This window comes from Vombatus ursinus, unplaced genomic scaffold, assembly GCF_900497805.2.
Source record: "Vombatus ursinus unplaced genomic scaffold, bare-nosed wombat genome assembly UNPS02011613.1, whole genome shotgun sequence".
NCBI lineage: Eukaryota > Metazoa > Chordata > Mammalia > Diprotodontia > Vombatidae > Vombatus > Vombatus ursinus.
In genome coordinates, this window is record NW_020951391.1 from 3,108,475 (window position 1) to 3,127,762 (window position 19,288).

Consider the following 19,288-nt stretch of genomic DNA (forward strand, 5'->3'; position numbering starts at 1 on the left):
CAGAGTACCTGGCACATACACACATAGTAAGTCCCTAATAAATACATGATTGACTGATGTCACCCCACTACTCTTCTCAAAAATCTTCAATGGGTCCTCATTGCCTTCCCAAGTAAATTTGAAACTCCCTAGTCTGGTATTAAAGGCCCTCCACAATCTGGCACCTCTCTTCCTTTCTAGCTTTACTTCCCATCACACAACCTCCACTACATCCAAATGCCTCCCTTTTCTCATAATAAATCCTTCATCTTTTGCTCATGATGGTCCCTGTGCTTGAAAGTTCTCTTGTCCCCTGCTGAATTCCTAACTCTCCTTTAAGGAACAACTCTTCCATGAAACCCTTTGTTACCCTCGTTAGTTATAACTGTCCTTCCTTTGTACTTCAGACAACACTTCGTTTTACACTACTTTAATGTATTTCTATCTTATTTTATGTTATAGTTCCTTGTGTATGTGCCATATGAACATGCTCCTACCGGATTACTGACTCCACAAAAACAGGACTCATGCTTTATCCAAATTTTGCGTCTCCTTCATTGCCTAACAGTGTTCTGCACACAAGAGGTGTTCAACAAGTTTATTTACAGGATCATTGATCTAGAGTTCAAAGGGACTTTGTGTCACCTTATTGTCTCTTCACCTAGACTGCACCTCCCCCGCAACATCCTTCCTACAAAAATCTAGTCAATCTCCAAGTCCCAGCTTAAATTCCACCTCTTTTATGGAGGCTTTATTAAATTTCCCGTAAATAAACTAACTCTTTCCCTCTTCTAAAACCCCATAGCCCACTGGATCTTGTAACTTGCCTCCTCTACTAGACTGAAAGCTCCTTGAGGGAAGATCTGGGTCTTACTAATGTTTCTATCCCCCCCCATCACAATATCCAGCAATATTCTGGAACATCTGAGATGCTCAACAAATATTTGTTGGATTGAGTTATGTCCTACATCCTACTGCAAATTTCTCTGTCCTACAACATTAACTAGTAAGCCAGGTGTGGCGGGCCTCGCCTATCATCCCTGTTGCCGATGAGGCCAAGGCTGGTGGATCACTTGAGCCCTGGAGTTCTGAGCTGCAGCTGCGCTCACACTGTGAGGATGTCCACAGTAAGTTCAGTACCCCAGTGAGCCCCCAGCAGCTTCTGTGACAATCAGCAGTGGAGCTGGGCCTATGAGTGGCTGTTGTGCTTCCAGTCTGGGCAAGACAGAGAGACTAGGCTCAAAAAACAAAACGAGAGTAAAATGTGAACTAAAGTGCTTCTTGACCATGAAACACTAGACTTTTTAATGAAATGATTCTTCAAACCCTCAAAATTACATTTTTTTCCAGTTTAATCTTAATTTTTATTCTTTATTTATTTGGTAATCTCTCATTTTTAAAATTTCTTTCCAGTTTACCAATTCCAAAACTAGTGCTTTTACATTATATCATGCTGTTTCTTCACTTGCCTTTTGAGTTTTCTAAGCTCCTCTGATGGCCAATAGTAAACCATGTATTAACAACCTCTTTGAGACCTTCTAACCTTTACATCTAACATGCATTAAATTACTGTTTGCACTTTGGATTTAAACATTACATAAGACAACTGGAAAATTAAATGAAGCTTTCAATACCATTAATACTGAAGATGTAAAGTAGGATAGCTCTGATTTTATCATAGTTGTCATGATTTTTGTTGAGTAAAACTGGAAGAAGTACTCGCATAGAATCCTTCACCTTCTGTCCATCTGCATCAGTTCCAAGAGCCAGGTCCTTGATTAAAACAAAATGTCACTGATCTGTCACCAAAATTCATTTCTATAACTAAGAATTCTATCAATAAATATTGGCAAAATTGTAATGGTATAATTGCTGTAAAGTAAATGCTCTTAAATTTTGTTTTAAATAGAGTATTATCTTTTTAAAAAACTTGGTACTGCCTATAAGCTGCCTCTTAAAAATGCAACCATAGTCAAAAAGACAGACTAATAATAAAGGAATAATAACAAACAAAGCAAATGAAACATGGCAGAATGCAATATTAAAACTTGAGCCCAAGAGGCAGGTTATCTCTAATAAAAGAGACCTGTTACAAAGCAATACCAAGAATAATAATACAATTACAAAGTCATCCCCAATTAATTTTAACTGTAATAGCAGGCTTTGGATGAAGAGGCCTCCTGGCACCCAGCCACATCTACTCTCTGTGTCCACCAAAGAGATAGGCATGAATTTAAAAGATGAAACAGTCTTGAAGTCTAGTGAGAACTCAGACATACCTGTTCCGTCTTACACAGCTTTTCTATGTTTGGCTTGAATTTATTCATGCAATCTTCCGCCAAATTAAGATGTACCACTTGCTATAAAAATAGAAGAAACAAACCTTGACTCAGCATCAGTCCATACAAGTCTTTCCAGGTTTTTCTGAAGTCAGAGTGTTCATCATTTCTTATAGCACAATAGTATTCCATTACATTCACACATCGCAACTTGTTCAGCCATTCCCTAACTGATAGGCATCCCCTTAATTTCCAATTCTTTACCGTTACAGAAAGAGCTGCTATAAATGTTTTTGTACATGTGGGTCTTTTTCCCGTTTTTATGATCTCTTTGGGATACAGCCCTAGAAAAGTATTGCTGGGTCAAAGGGTGTGCACATTTTTATAGCCCTTTGGGCATAGTTCCAAATTGCTCTCCAAAATGGTTGGATCAGTTCACAACTCCACTAACAATGCATTAATGTTCCAATTTTCCTACATCTCCAACATTTATCATTTTCCTGTTTTGTCATGTTAGCCAATCTGATAGGTGTGATGCAGTACCTCAAGAGTTGTTTGGATTCGTATTTCTCTCAATAGTGATTTGGAGCATTTTTTCATATGCCTATAGACAGCTTTAATTTCTTCATCTGAAAACTGCCTGTTAATATCCTTTGACCATTTATCAACTGGGGAATGACTTGTATTCTTATAAATTTGACTTAGTTCTCTATATATTTTAGAAACAAGGCCTTTATCTGAGACACTGGTTGTAAAAATTCTTTCCCAGTTTTCTGCTTCCCTTCTAATCGTGGTTGCATTGGCTTTGTGCAAAAACTTTTCAATTTAATGTAATCAGAATTATCCATTTTGTATTTCATAACGTTTTCTAACTCTTGTTTGGTCATAAATTCTTCTGTTCTCTATAAATCTGACAGGTAAACTATTCCTTGCTCTCCTAGTCGCTTATAGTATCAGCCTTTATATCTAAATTGTGCACCCATTTTGACTTTATTTTGGTATAGGGTGTAAGATTTTGGTGTATGCCTAGTTTGTGCCATACACTTTTCCAATTTTCCCAGCAGTTTTTGTCAAATAGTGAATTCTTATTCCAGAAGCTGGGGTCTTTGGGTTTGTCAAACAGTAGGTTACTATAATCATTGACTACTGCGTCTTGTGTACCTAACCTATTCACTGATCCACCACTCTATTTCTTAGCCAGCACTAAGTAGTTTTGATGATTGCTGCTTTATAATACAATTTAAGATCTGGAGTGGCTAGGCCACCTTCCCCTGCATTTCTTTTCATTAGTTCACTTGATATTCTGGACCTTTTGTTCTTCCATATGAATCTTGTTACTTTTTCTAGCGCTATAAAATAACTTTTTGGTAGTTTGATTGGTAAGGCACTGAATAAGTAAATGAACTTAGGAAGAATTGTCATTTTTATTATATTAGCTTGGCCTACCCATGAGCAACAGATGTTTTTCCAATTATTTAGATCTGACTTTATTTGTGTGAAAAGTGTTTTGTAATTATGTTCATATAGTTAGTTCCTGGGTTTGTTTTGGCAGGTAGATTCCTAAATATTTTATAATGTCTACAGTAACTTTAAATGGAATTTCTCTTTCTATCTCTTGCTGTTCACAGGAAAATGTTACCTCTAGATGTGCTCTGTTATAAAATAAGACCTGTAAATATTCTGGGATTAATTTATAAGTGACATGACAATATATCTTCCAAATGTTTTTTATTGACTGATATTCTAATATAAAATTGTTGATGAAATAGCACATCTTAAATTTTTTTCACTTTTTTTTTTTTACTTTTATTCAGCCCAGTGAGGACAGAGGAGATATGCATTATGATGCTGAAGTTATCCTTAAAAAAGAGACATTATTAGAAATCCAGAAGTTTCTCAGTGGAGAAGACTGGAAATCAGGAGCCTTAGATGATGTACTAAGTGAAATCCTAATTAATTTTAAATTTTATAATTTCAAGACCTGGAAATGGAGTTTTGAGACAACCTTTGGTGTGGATTCATATAATGTATTCATGGTAAGATGAGTAAGAATTTACTTCTTTCATGAAAAAATCTTAAGGTTTTTCTGGTTCTAAGTATTACTAAAACTGATTAATTTATGAATTTAGAGGTATCAGATGCTTATCTGCAATTATTTGATGAATGTACCTTGGTTCTTTATGAAGAAAACTATTCATCAGTGGCTAAATGGCATTAAAAATAAGATTTTTAAAAGTATCTTCACTCTTATTAATAATAAGAGTGTAATAAAAGGTTTGCTAAGCAGCAGTCAAATCAGACAGCGTAGATTTAAAATTCATGAAATTAGTAGCATACAATAGCCCAGAAACAAGAGTGGAGAAATCAAATTTTAGGTTAAAATTACCTAAAATATAGGTTAAGCAGGGTGAGAATGGTAGAAGATTAGAGTGATAAGGGATTGTAGAGCTGTGGCCATGACTAATCCATGCTGGGACAAAAGATGTGGACAGGCAGGAGCTATGTGATTAGAGGAGAATTTCAGAGTTCAGGATATCAGAAATGGTGAAATCCCAAATGACAATAAAGCCTAAGATATAGATAGCCCAATGGGAGGCTAAAGTAGGGTGCAGATGAAAGTTACTGGAGTTAAACAGCCTGAAGAACTCTAAGGTCAGTCAGTGTCTTAGAAGGGTCTTTTGTATTTGTGTGTTAAAGTTATTAAGAACCATTGTAGGGGATGACGTAGAAAAGTCCATGAATCAAGTGCTAAAATTACTTCAGAAGGTAGGAGGCAGATCTGGAGGTCAAAAGGGGAGGAAGCAATATAAAGACAGAGCAAGACCCCTGGAGGAAAAAGGAATGCTGACCAATGTGGCAGAGCAATGGTGTAGAAATGTGTAGTGAAGGAGAGCAAGGAAGTTAATGACAAAATATCCTTTGGTAGCCCTGCTGAGGGGTGACTACTAGACCAAATGAACAACTGGGGTCACTTAATATGGCATTTGTCATGCTCTTACTATGGTATACAATACGACTTACCTTAGTAATCTGCTTTCGGAAATGGGGCATCTTTTTCATCAGCTGGGTAAGAGCACTAAGAGATGTCTAGGGAAAAAGGAAACATTTTAAATTAAGCTGTTTCAGTTGGTTCTTTTAAAATAGTCTTCTTTTATGAAAAAATCTTAAGGTTTTTCTGGTTCTAAGTATTACTAAAACTGATTAATTTATGAATTTAGAGGTATCAGATGCTTATCTGCAATTATTTGATGAATGTACCTTGGTTCTTTATGAAGAAAACTATTCATCAGTGGCTAAATGGCATTAAAATTAGATTTTTAAAAGTATCTTCACTCTTATTAATAATAAACTAAAATACTCTCTGACCTTCCCTTCTGCTGCTTTCTTTGTTGATGAAATTTCTTTCATAAGCTTGGGGATTTCTCTGAGAGAGAGAGAGAGAAAAAAAGAACTTTATATTTCTAAGACATTTACTATTTAAAATATTTTTGAAGATAAAAATGTTAACAAGTATTTGTAATAAAAATGCTAAATGTAATCACATACTCTAACACAACTGCAATATGCCGATGTCGAATTCGGACCCAAAGGTCATCATCTTCCTCAAGGATTGCCTCCTTTTCCTTTCCATTGGGCCCATCTGTTTTATATCTGTAAACAAGAGCAACCATCTAAAACTTATGATTTAAAAATAACAAAAGATGATAGTCTACAAGTTTGCTAATACACAAATATTTTAATAATTAAATGAACTTTCTGAGAATTACAAGTAATTATTCAACTATTTTGGCTGGATAAAGGATACTTAATTAAATTTGGGGCAGCATGGTGTAATGGAAACAGTTCTGGACAGTCAGTAAGGAACTGAGTTGGAATCTTGGCTCCAACACTTAATCAGGTGTGAGACCACAGTTAATTATTTAAGCTCTCTAGGCCTTGGTTTCCTCATCTGTAAAATGAAGATGATAACAGCTTATCTCACAGGACTGTTGAAAGGATCAAAAGGGACAATGTATGCAAAGTGTTTAATAAGTCTTAAATTTCAGCTTATCATCATCATCTATTCTTAAACTAAATGCTGTAAAGGGAGGTATTTATTCCTATAAACATCACCTGGATTGATGTTCATTGACAAATTGGTGGACTATTCGTATCCTGACCCTTTAGTTCTCAAACTAATAATTTATGTAACTATCAACAGGAATGTTCTTAGCACATAAATGATCACATCTGACAATCAGACTTAATAATAAGAGTAATCATAACCACAATTTTTCATGTTGTCAGACTTAATAAATACTATCTTGATGTGTGAGGATCTACCAATACCACTAGTTAAAAAAAAAAATCATTGGGTTGAGGACCGAAGTGTTATGATAGGCAAAATCTATTAATCTGCTAATCAATTATAGGACAAAGGATCATAAATTTAGAGCTAGGAGGCACCTTAGAGATCATTTTGTACAATTCTCATTTTACAAAGAAAATAAACTTCAGAAAAGTTAAATAACCAGTCCAAGGTCACATAGAAGACCTCCCTTTATCAGAGTTAAAATGAAAGGCATAAGGTGTGTGTATTCCCTATCCCCAAATTGCTCATCCCTCATCACTCTGCTCAGGCCTAAAACCACTTCTAGTCTAAAGCCCTGAGAGGAGGAACAAAGGTAGTACACCTCTCAGTGGGCGCCACTTTGCTAGCTAAAGGCTTTAACGGTCTCCTGATGTAACCAGAAGCCACATCAGGACCTGTGAACTCAGCTTCTTGTTCTCCAGGACTGCTTCCCTCCTGAAGCAGAGTTTTTCCTTCTACTTGGAAGAGGCTAACCCATCTTTGGGCCAACAGAGCCATGGGCCAGGATGAGCTATAACTGAGGTGATCTGTGCTATACTTTTCAGAAATGAGGCCGCTTTTGCAAGAAACAGAGGATTACAGTAGCACCATAAAGTGGCCAAGAAGAGCTGAGAGAGATCCAGGAAGGCAGAATGCAAATTCTGCCATCATTGTCAGCATGAATGAGCCTATTCATCCAGGCCCAATCAACTTGTTCAACCACTTAGTCATCTCAAAGACCCTGAAGGTAGGTGTCCATTGAGGGCTGACAGTGATTAATCACAAAACCTATCAATTATGCAAGTTTTTCCAGCAATGCAGCTATATAGATTACTTAACAGCTTTTATCCAAAAACTTAAAAGTAATTTATAAAATGATTAAGCAATTCTAACAACCCTCAAAAGTGGTGTAATTCCCATTTTATAAGGGTAAATTTTATAAGAGTAAACCAAGAGAGATGGGCAAGAGGGCTCCAAATTGTCCATTTCTAGTGCTACATTATATCTGACCTAATACAAACACTAGATGACTGAGCCTTTTACTAGGTAGCTATCCTTGAGCCAGTGTTTAAGTCAAAGGGAAAAACCTAGAGCTGGCTTATTCTGGGCTCTTTCACACCCTGTAGAGTTCCATAGGCAAGGATTATGCTAGCAACTCTAGGCGAATAAATAAGTGTAGGGCAGCAACCACAGAAAAGTATTTCTGAGCTCCCATCACAGCAGGAACTAGTTGGTTTTTTTTGACTGTCCTGTGGCTCCCTGATAACCTGGGGTGATGCCATGTGCTATGGGATGACAGGCTGGGGATAACAACTTTTTTAACTTTCTAACTCACCAAGTCACTTATCCCTCTGAACTTCAGCTATAAAAAGGGACTAAAAAGTGTCCTGTTCTCAAAGGCTTGTGAAGATTAAGCATAAAAATGTGTGTGAAATGCTTTGCAATCCTAAACCTCTATATAAATGAATTGTCTTTATTTATGATTAGGTCCTTAAAATAAATTCAATTTGCTTTCTCATATTTCCTCATTCCTTTTTACCTATTGTGTAAAGTAACTAGTAAATTTTTAAAGAATTTAAGCAACATAGGTAGTTTTTAGACATCATAAGGATAAAAAACAGGTACATATTGTCCCAAGAAAACTATTACAATAGTCTGAGACTTTTTCATACAAATACAACTACAGAAATACGTATATCTATTAATTATATACTTTACATATAAGAATATCATTCAATGTTAGTGCCTGTACAATTTTTAGTCACATTTAAATACAAATAATGCATAGGAAAACTCACAGAAACCAGGATTTGACCAGAATGCAATAAAAAATACAACAAAAAATGCAGTTATTTTAAAAATGTTTTTAAAATAAAGCCTTTCAAAATCAAAGTCATATTGCTCATCTAAATTAAATGAGATGATACATGTGAAAGTACTTTGTAAGCAGTAAAGTTCATAAAGTATATACACAACTATTATATAAAATATTAAACTCACTAAAATGATGTAATTATTTGAGAAGAAACTCGTTTTTTAACAGTAAAACTCAAGCTATTCAATATGACTGAGAAAAACTTCAAAATATGATATGTAAACAAGATTGTCCACTTATGGGAATACTGTAACTTCTGTTCTTCATTTAAGTTTTCAACTCACACTAGTTCAGAGTAAATCTGTTCCACTAGCCTCTAAATTCAAAATTGAGATTATAAGGCATACTAAGAGAATAAAACTATATTTTTAAGTACACTTTCTATTTTATTTTCTATTAGTTTGTTCCTTTAGAGGAAAATAAAACTCTAAATTTATAGAATACATACAAAACTTGGAACAGACATAGATTTTTTTTTTAACAGAAATTCTTAACCTAGACAAATAAAACTATTAAAACACAAGCTGTCTAAATGTGGTCTCAAGGTGGATAGGGCTTAAAAGAATAAAACACTCCAAAAATTCTCCAAAAGGAGTCATATTAACCATTCAACTTATAATGTCAAAATTATATTTTTGTTTCAAGTAAAAGGAGTAAGAAAGAGAAGGGCGATTGTACCAAAAAGAAAATATCTGAATAAATAAAACTAGATTTCCACTGATGACTTTTTGTACAAAATGATAAACACTTTGTTCAGGAGAAAAAGCTCTTCTATAGTGTTACTTGTACTTTATGTCCCCCAATTATACTTGCTTGTATGTATCATTCTCAATTGGAAGCAAATCATATGCCATTGCCTGGAAGGTTAGTTCATGAAGTACAGTGGACACTGGGTCAAAGCCACGATCAATTATTAAGAGCTGGGAATGAGTTTTACCCTGTAATAACAAGATAAAAAATAAGAAGTAGCATTTTGGGGTGTGAATATACATTCAATATCTAAGGAAACAAAGTGTCCTGTCTATCTTGCCCCTCTCCAAGGCCCCTAAAGCCCTAACAAAGTCTCTTAACAGTTTGCCTTGAAAAAGATAAACTAAAAGGAAATACACCAAGAAAAAAAAGTAATTTTTTGCATACATGACAGCATGAAGCAGCGTACATGACAAAAGTATAATTTAAATGGAAATTAAATAATTGAAAAACAGTGTAACGATTACAAAACCTGAGTAAAAAAATTTCATCAGGGAATTTCAAAGCAATTCCAGAACTGAACTCTTATCAGATCTCTTTCCTTGTGTAACAGGCTCTGTAAACACTGAAAATATTATTGCAATATTTCTAAGCTCATTTATATCACTGGGTTCTGCTGATATAGCTGAGATAAATAAAAATGATTTACAATCACAATTTTATAATCATTAATTCATAAAATGATCCTAAACAGCAGACTAAAATCTTTATATTAACCATGAAGAAACTCAGTTTACTAGAGAGGTAAATAAGCAACAAAGCTAAGAACACCTCAAAAGTTAGAATTACTTCACATACTTCACTTAAGAAAAATAACCCAAATTGTTCGGAATGAACCTCTTTATACCATCTCTTTCCCCTCTTTTAAACTATAGCTTTTAGGTCTAGGGGTGGGGAACCTGCGACCTCGAGGCCTTCTAGGTCCTTGGGTGTGGCCTTTTGACTGAGTCCAAGTTTTACAGAACAAACCCTTTTATTAGGAGAATTTGTTCTATGAAGTTTGTATTCAGTCAAAAGTCCGCACTTGAAGACCTAGAGGGCCACATCTGCCTTTGAGGCCTCAGGTTCCCTACCCCTGGTGGCTCTTTCAGGACCTTTTCTAGAATAATCCCATTTATTCATTTTCCCACCTAATCTACACACTGAATAGAAGGATTCCATGTTCTGGTTAACCTTTGAGATATGAAGATTGCTATGAGCTGTAGGCAAGGTCATGAGACTATAAATCCAATGATTGAAAAGACCATGTCTTAATTAATTTTTTGGTCTTTCAGTGTTTAGTACTGTGCTTTGCACACAGTGGGCCCGTAGTAAATACTTGTTTAATAGAACTCAAAGAAATAAACATGCTTTTCCATTCATGCTATTTAAATATTTTTAAGTGCTGAATATCAACATAGCAATAATACAGTAGAAATTTTTAGAGAATAAGTTTAAAAATTAATATCTAGGCATAATTTGCATTTTCCATTTCCACTTATCTTTATTATTAGTTATTCAACCCACAGACTTGATTAGAATGGTCCTTTTGACCTCACTCTACATCATGACTTGAGTCTGTACCATCGCAAAGCTGTAATACACAACTTCAGGACTTCAGGTCAATTTGTTGTCAAAAGCCTTTGCGGTTTCTCAGAGCTGCTGGCTATGAATTTTTTTACTGAAATTCCTCTGACTGCCAAGGGCTTTCTTGTTAGACAGGAGTTCCTAAGTATTCCCACTTTCTGTGTCCCCAGTTTCTCCCTCTCTCAGTTACCTAGGAGATAAAAGGAGCCAACGTCTATCCCATTTTCTGCTCCTATTATTTCTAGATCTTTTTTTGAATACAAGACAGGAGCAGGAAGACAGCAACCAAGCTGCATAGCTATACCACTACATAGATAGTGGGAAATCTGTAAGATATTTTTTTTTAGTGACTTTCCATTCTACTGTACTTAAAAGACAGGAATCTCTGGCTGCTAGTTTCTCTTTAGATGCTTGTTAAAATTAAATTCCACACAAGTTAGTTAAGGCTGCCCAAAGAACAATGACCACTTTTATAGACTTGTCTCTGAAACAGACTACTTTAATTAGGAGAGTTCCCCAAAACTAATTTCTAAAGGACTTTTATCCCCTATCAGAATAACAGATGTAACCAGCATTAAAGCTTTTAAATATATCTAAAGCGGTTCATTTGTTATTACTTTCAAGGTATGTAGTCATTCAAGTATGTAGTCAGAAGATACCAAATACCCACTATGTGTAAATCTTTACGTTAGGAGTGTGCTTATTCTTTAATATGAACCTCAAGAGCTTGAATCAAAGTAAGCAGTTTATGGGTTCTCTTAGGACCTCTTTACCAAAAAAAAAAAAAAAAAAAATAGGGCTATGTTATTTTCAAAAATAATCAGGAATTAGAGGACGGACAGTAAGGAAAAAAAAGTCTATACTATGGAAGTGTTTTGCATGACTACACATGTATAACCCGTATCAGGTTGCTTGCTCTGTCAATGAGGGTGGGTGGGGAGGGAGGAAGGGAGAGAATTTGGAACCCAAAGTTTTAAAATACAAATGTTAAAAATTATTTTTACATGCAACTGGGAAATAAGATATACAGGCAATGGGGTATAGAAATCTATCCTGCCCTACAGGAAAAAAGAAGGGGAAGGGGATAAGAGAAGGGGGGGATAGAAGGGAAGGCAGATTAGGGGAAGGGGTATTCAGAATGCATGTCGTCTTGGGGTGGGGGGAGGGGTGAGAAGGGGAGAAAATTTGGAACTTAAAATCTTGTGGAAGTAAATGTTGAAAACTAAAAATGAATAAATTAATAAGAGGAAAAAAGTCTAAACTACAATTTTTAAAAAGAAACAGATTACTTTCAAGTATGTACAGTAGTAACGCAAACTGGGTTAAACGGGTATTGCTTTGTTACGTCAAATATGTAACTATTTTTCCTATTTTATTCATTTAAAGAACACAACAAATTGTACTTGATTCCTTTAAAAGGCATGGGGGGCAGCTAGGTGGCGCAGTGGATAGAGCACCAGCCTGGATTCAGGAGGACCTGAGTTCAAATCCTGTCTCAGACACTTAACACTTACTAGCTGTGTGACCCTGGGCAAGTCATTGCCTAGCCAAAAAAAAAAAAAAAAAGACGACAACAGACTATTTTAAATTTTAAGATATAACAACATAGGTCTTTTGTTAATAGAGGATGGAGACACACACATAAAAAGACTACTTGCTTTTCATTTTATACCTTTATTTGACTTTTTTCATCAATCTTGTAGTAGTTTTCAAGTTTTTTTTCAACTAGTTCGGCAAGTTTTCTGGAATTATCTAAAGGTTTGCTAAAAAAAAATGGAAAAATGTTTAAATAAATTTTAAAATTTCCTTTACAAAACAAAATTACAACATTTTATAATTTAAAAATTAAGTGAAAAAATGTATCTTTCTAAGTCATATTTGTGAGGAATACAATAGATAGTGATGGACTGTGAGTCAAGAAGATCAGGCTCTAATTCTTACTGATAATTATTGGTTGGGTTACCATGGGCAATAACTACCTTACAGAGTTGTGGAAATCAAGACAGTTAACGAATGAAAGAGCTAGATTAACGCTGGCTATCATCGTGATGATTAAAAACTTCAAAAACCACTATTATCTTACCAAATTGTAAAGATTTAGTCTAAATGCTTATTTCACATTCAATGCTGTAAATTTAAATTTGGAGGTCCCAAGCAAAATTTTTCCAAGCAGTTCTTTCCTCAACATATCATCCTGACCTTATCCTTGGGGCCTCTAAATACTATGGTCCAGCCACACTTGCCTACTTGATGCTCCCCAACATTTGTGATATTCCATCTTTCACTTCCAAGCATTTTTTTTTTTTGGCTAGGCAATGGGGTTAAGTGACTTGCCCAGGGTCACACAGCTAGTAAGTATTATGTCTGAGGCCGGATTTGAACTCAGGTCCTCCTGATTCCAGGGCAGGTGCTCTATCCACTGCACTACCTAGCTGCCCCTACCTCCAAGCATTTTGCACAGGTTCTCTGCCTAAAATGTTCTCCTCCTGACCACTACTTTTTTGGAATCTCTAGCCATCGGTACCAGACAAAAGTTAAGTACATTCTATCCAACTCTTTCCAAATTCTCAATTTGCAGAGTTGGAGTTAATAAGACTTCACTAAAATTGATTCTTTATAATACTTAAGACATAGAGACAGAGACTGGACCTATGATGGCACTGGTACAGAGAATTCCCAGACAGAGAAACTTCCTCAACCAATGCAGATCAGCACCTTCTCTGCAACTTACAGTCTCAGAGAGTTGCCTAGAGCCCCACATGTGATCCACAGTTTACGAAGTACTGAATGGGCTGAGAGTAGAAAAAATTTAAGAAGGCCTGGCCTAGAGCACTGATGGGTCAAGCAAACTGCCCAGGGTCATAAAGCTAGTCTATGCCAGAGGCAGGACATGAATCCAGATCCTACTGAGTCTAAGTCCAGCTCTTTATCTACTATGCTACACTGTTTCTTGTTTGGGAAATAATGGTCTTTCATTTTGGAGTTTAAAACAGCAAAGAAATTAAATTAGTTATAATGACAAAAGTATCAGGTATCAGCCCCCCTTTCTGAATGCGAACCAAAATCTTTTTACATTAAAAAAGGTACAAGTCTATACATAATGTCCAATTCAAACCATGAAGTTCAGTAATAAGTTTTAAACATTTTTAAATGTTTATAATTCAGGCAAATAAGTCTAACTCTTTTGACTTAAATTCTTCATCCGTAAAATGAAGAGGCTGGACTAGATGATTTCCAAGATACCTTACAACTCTAAACTATGATCCTATGCAATATAAACTTATGCTTTTAATCTCTGAGACTGAATTTACTTGGAGTAAATTATAATGATTTAATTTGTATTTCTCAAAAAAAATCACATAACAGAAATCATGCCCTACTGCCCTTTTCAGATGTCAACACTAACACAACTTATTATACAGAGTTATTATTTAGTGTCTTACCTTTTATATCTGACTCCAGGATTTTCATCCAAAGTGGCACACACAGTAACTATCTGCTCAGCCATTGCTTCCATAATGGCATCTTTGCTGTTTGTACTGCCTGTATCTGGACTGTAACAATAATAGAATGCATCTGGTATGTCAAGAGTAAAAACCTAAATAACAAAAATAAATAAAATATAGCAATTTAGAAATTTAAATTAATACATTTATATTAGTGGTTAGCATTTAGATTAAGAAAATGTATCAAGAAACATACTGTTTGGAGCCTACATTTAAAAAAAGAAAAGAAAAACCTTCATGGCTAAATATGCTAGGTTTCCTGATACAATTGTGTCTTTACCTCAATCACATCCCATTTTCTCTGTTATCTTGATTTCATCCTCTTTTCCTTTTCTTACTCTCTTTTCCTGATAGTCTACCTGTTTCCATGTCTTGTCTCTCATACAGAGAGTACTGCATGCTTTTCACTACCTGCATAACAAATGGAGGAATCTGAGGTAGTCACACTAGTAAATTGCCTAATATTAGGCAGAGAGAAATACAAAGCAAAACCAAAATTTGGCCTAAATTGTAAGCAATATATTGAAAATCTTAACCCACTATGGAAAGTACTCCATATTCAACATAATAATTTAAAATCATTAGCTGATACTCTTCATTTCTTTAAAATTCTTCAATACTCTCACATAAAAAAAGCATAAACACTTAATTATATGTACCAATAATTAAACCCTTAACCATTCACAATAGTGTGTTTGCCCATTCATTCATAGAGCAAAGCATTGTTCTAGGCACCTAGGGAGATAGAAAAGAATCGCAGGGCAGGATTCTTGACCTCTAGAATGGGAAGACAACATATTCATACATAAATCAGGTATGTAACAAGGCAAAGCAGTACTTAATCAAATGTCTAAATGACTAGTATAGACAAACGTTAGGAGTTAGGGGTAAGAGAGAACATGGACCAGAATGGCCAAGGAAAGTCCTAGAACCAGTGGTAAGCTCTGCAGAATTCACAAGATACATGAAAGGGAAGTCATTCCAGGGGGAGAAAATGATATGAGCAAGAGATGGAATGTGGAATGAAGAGAGTATGTTCTGGGAATGGTGAACAGACTGGGATGGCTGGAATGGAAGTTTTTTGTTAGGGAACAGTAGAAGATAAGGTCAGCTAGGTAAGATGAAACTAGACTGTGAAGGACTTTGAATTTGAGATTCAGGAACTTAGATTTTATCCTATAGGCAAGGAAGACCATTTGAGATTCCTAAGGGTGGGAAATTATTACATTGATGTTTTGTTTTAGAAAGGTTAATCTAGTAGTACTTTATAGGAAAGATTGAAAGGTGGAGAAACTGAGACAGAAAACCAGTCAAGCAGTGGGTACAGAAGTTCAGAAATGAGATGCTGAAGGTTAGAACTAAGGTAGTAACAGTGGGAATGAAAACAGAGATATAGGAACAGCTGTTTGGAAGTAATGACTCGAAAGGAGATTAAATGTCAAATATGTCTTCAAGATTTCAAGCCGAGGTAGTTCGGGGAATGATGGTTCCATTTATGGAAACAGGGAAATTGGGAGAGTAGAAACGAGGATGCAAGTTTGAGGAAAGAAGATTATTAATTTGGTTTTACATATGTTGAATTTGAGGGGAGCATGTCCTATCTAAATGGACTAAGTGTAGGGAAGCCTAGTCTGAATTAGTAAAATCTTAATTATAGAATATTTTTTAAAGATATGCGGTCTTATTGCTTTGGAGTATGTAAAATAATTTGAGATAGAATACAATAGGTTTTCTAGTAGAGACCTGCAGGGAAATTATTTTAATGAATAGATAAAACTGATTTATAATGGACATTTGCTTTCCTTCCTCTACCAGTTCTGCTTCCTCAGATCTAATCCTGTGCTCATCTTGGGACAGGTGGGAGGCTAAGGTAGAAAAGGTGGTCCAAAATAAAGTAGGAAGGCAGTGCAAGGTAGACGAGAGAGGGGAGGGTTCTAGAGTGGCTGCTGGTATATAAGAAACATTAAGTACAAGTTTTATAAATCATGACTTCACACATGTAAAGGCAGAAGGTTACTTTTATCAGAAATCAAATATCAGGCTGTCTACACGAGTCATTTTAAAATTTCTTCAAGCTAACTGGCACAGTAGATGGAATACTGAGCCTAGTGTCAGGAAGACCTGAGTTCAAATCTGCCCTCAGTTACTTACTAGCTGGGAAAAGTCACTTAACCTCTGTTTGCCTCTGTTTTCTCCTCTGTAAAATGGAGATAATAACATCTACTTCCCAGTGTTACAAGGATTAAAAGAGATAATAATTATAAAGCACTTAGAACAGTGCCCAGCCCATAGTAAGCACTACATAAATGGTAGCTATTATTATCATCACTACTATTATTTTTGTTATGTACCAATTGTAGAATTTGACAATGAGGCTAGAAAAGATTTGATTTAAAATCTTCTATGAATCAAATGAATCTGCTTCTATTACTCAAATGCACCCTTCTGTTTATATTCCACATTATTTTAAAAAGTTCATCTGCACCCTCTGATATTTACATACCACAGTTAAAGAAAAAAATCCCTAAAGATGATTTTTGGAGAGCACATTTAAAAATTTCTCATTTTTTTAAAAAAAAGAGAGGCAGTGTGGTATAGCGGATAAAGAACAGCCTTACGTCAGCATCAAGAACACTTGGGTTCAAGTTTCACTTCTAACACCCATTGGTTGTGTGAACTTGGGCAAGTGACCTAATCTCAGTGCTCTAGGCAACTAAAAAGACTAAAAAAGGGTCAAAGTTGCAGAGACTGTGCTGAGCTGACCTTCACTGGTAGAGGGAATTCCTTATCTGGGAGTTCTCTGGATCAGTGAAGTCATATTCCTAGCCGTACATTTTAAAAAACTGAAATATTGCTTAGAAAACAATGAAATCTTGAAAGAGATGATCCTTCTCTCCCTGCAGCAGTGATTCTTCCTAACTCTGGGTCTCAATAACCAGGGTTAAACTAAATTCTGCAAGATGCTGAAAATCTAAAAGCAGAGCAAAACACCAAGTCATCTGTAAAAAAAGATACATGGCAGAATAAAAAAAAACCAAACAAACAACTGTTCATTAACAGGGGACTCATTTATTGCTCTAAATTACCAAAAAAAAAAAAAAAACCCAAACAACTTAGCTCTGCACATTAAATTACTGTATGACTATTAACAAATAAGTGTACCAAAAATTTAACAATGAGTTTCTGGCTACAATGGCAGTACTACTTATTCTTACATATACATATAGGGGCTGAATAAGAAATGCTTATTTTGAGTATCATCTAAGAAATGATTGCAAATCACTTAAATTTCTTAGATGAGATGGGATGTGATCTTACCTTCATGGAAGCTGGTAACTGAAATGTAACCATCACTTTTCTTTCTTAACGCCTGGATCCAATTTAAATCTCTTTCTTTTACGTTTGTATAGAATATTTATTAGGTTTTAATCTCATTCAAAATTCAAGTGTATATACTTATTACTTTCACATAAAAACTCATAAAATAATGAGGTCAAAATTCATTCAAAACTAAAGAAAATAAAAATGGAAAGCTTACTTGAGACTCAAGTGGAAAAAAAGATATATTTATCTCTTTACATCTTCTTATTGACTTGGAACAGGAAGACTTAATTTTGTTAAACAGACTGTCAGGGCAAACTGAAAGACAAAGATTAAAATATGTAAAGTCATCTAATTTTTTATACCAAACATTATTAATTCAATATATTAAATCATTTTGATACTGGTAAAAAAAAATTTTCTCCTCATATTCAAATTTTAACAGACTCATCTCTGAAAGGAACAGGTATGAGTTTAGTTACCCCTCATTTTACAGAATAAATTCCAGGCAAGATGGTTGTAGAAGAAACCCTACTTTTAGTAACTCACCTCCATCATAAAATCCTAGCTATCTTTCCCCGGAAAAAAAAAATTGCCAATAGACCCAGCTAAAAAATCTTGGTGAGGATGAGTTTAAGATGGAGTCTACACTCATGAGATGCTAGGTAGGACAGAACTGAAGGCACTTCTATATTCAGCAATTTAAAGCATTTTATCCAACACAAGATTTCCCTACGAGTGGCATCCTACCTTTTCATCAACCCCATCTTGCCATTTTTCCTATTTATTCAGGAATCTTTCCCATGCCTAGAAACAGTCTGACTCTATCCTTGCTGTTTCTTAGTACCCTTCCTTTTACTGGGTATTTAAAATGTCCAGTAGAAGTATACTACAATTTCAAACTTTGGCACTAAGGGCCACATGATATACTTCAGCCTAAAGATTCCTTAGATTACAGTGGATAGAGCACCACCCTTGAAGTAAGGAGGACCTGAGTTCAAATCTGGCTTCAGACCAAACACCTGACACTTACTAGCTATGTGACCCTGGGCAAGTCACTTAACCTCAACTGCCTAAAAAAAATAAAAAATTAAAAAAAAGATTTCTTAGATTAAAAACTTTGAGGTCTGTAAAATAAATTGGTGCCATACTTTACTAATTCTATAAGTTCAACTCACTTTAAAACAAATTTACTTAAATAAAAGACACTAGGATAGAAGAGCCTAGCAGTACTGGATGCCAAACTACACTACAAAGCAACAATCATCAAAATGATTTGGCACTATAAAGAACAGAGAGGTCAATCAGTGGAACAGATCAGGTGAATTAAAAAAAAATTTTAATATCATAATCAAGAGGACAACAATTACTACTGACCTAGCTCCTCCCAGAAAGTAATCAGTCTTTGGCCACACTTCTCCTGTACTCAGTGTGCCCCTCTCCATCTCTCTCTACCTCCAATACTCTAAGCCAGGAGGAAGAATGAAGGAATGAAATAAAAAGCATTCCTTAAATGCTTACTATGTGCCAGGGATGGTGCTAAGTACTACAGATAGAAACAAACAAGACAGTCACTGGCCTCAAGAAGCTTAATGGGACAAGATAACATACAAAGGAGCTCTAGTTGGGGGGGTTGGTTGGGGAGGGGCTTGCTAAGGGTCTGCCGCTACACTGGCCTGAT

General features: G+C 35.4%; 1 protein-coding gene across 1 annotated transcript in view; it reads right to left on the reverse strand.

The window, feature by feature from the left end:
- The window catches only part of STXBP3 (syntaxin binding protein 3), a 58,316-nt gene that overhangs the window by 12,116 nt on the left and 26,912 nt on the right, over window positions 1-19,288 (reverse strand). The window contains exons 6-14 of the mRNA XM_027856761.1: window positions 17,825-17,925; window positions 14,224-14,378; window positions 12,453-12,543; window positions 9,278-9,402; window positions 5,805-5,909; window positions 5,625-5,682; window positions 5,280-5,345; window positions 2,259-2,339; window positions 1,614-1,752 (exon numbers count right to left, since the gene is read on the reverse strand). Of these exons, the coding sequence (XP_027712562.1) occupies window positions 1,614-1,752; window positions 2,259-2,339; window positions 5,280-5,345; window positions 5,625-5,682; window positions 5,805-5,909; window positions 9,278-9,402; window positions 12,453-12,543; window positions 14,224-14,378; window positions 17,825-17,925 (921 nt within the window). The remainder of the gene's footprint in view (window positions 1-1,613; window positions 1,753-2,258; window positions 2,340-5,279; window positions 5,346-5,624; window positions 5,683-5,804; window positions 5,910-9,277; window positions 9,403-12,452; window positions 12,544-14,223; window positions 14,379-17,824; window positions 17,926-19,288) is intronic.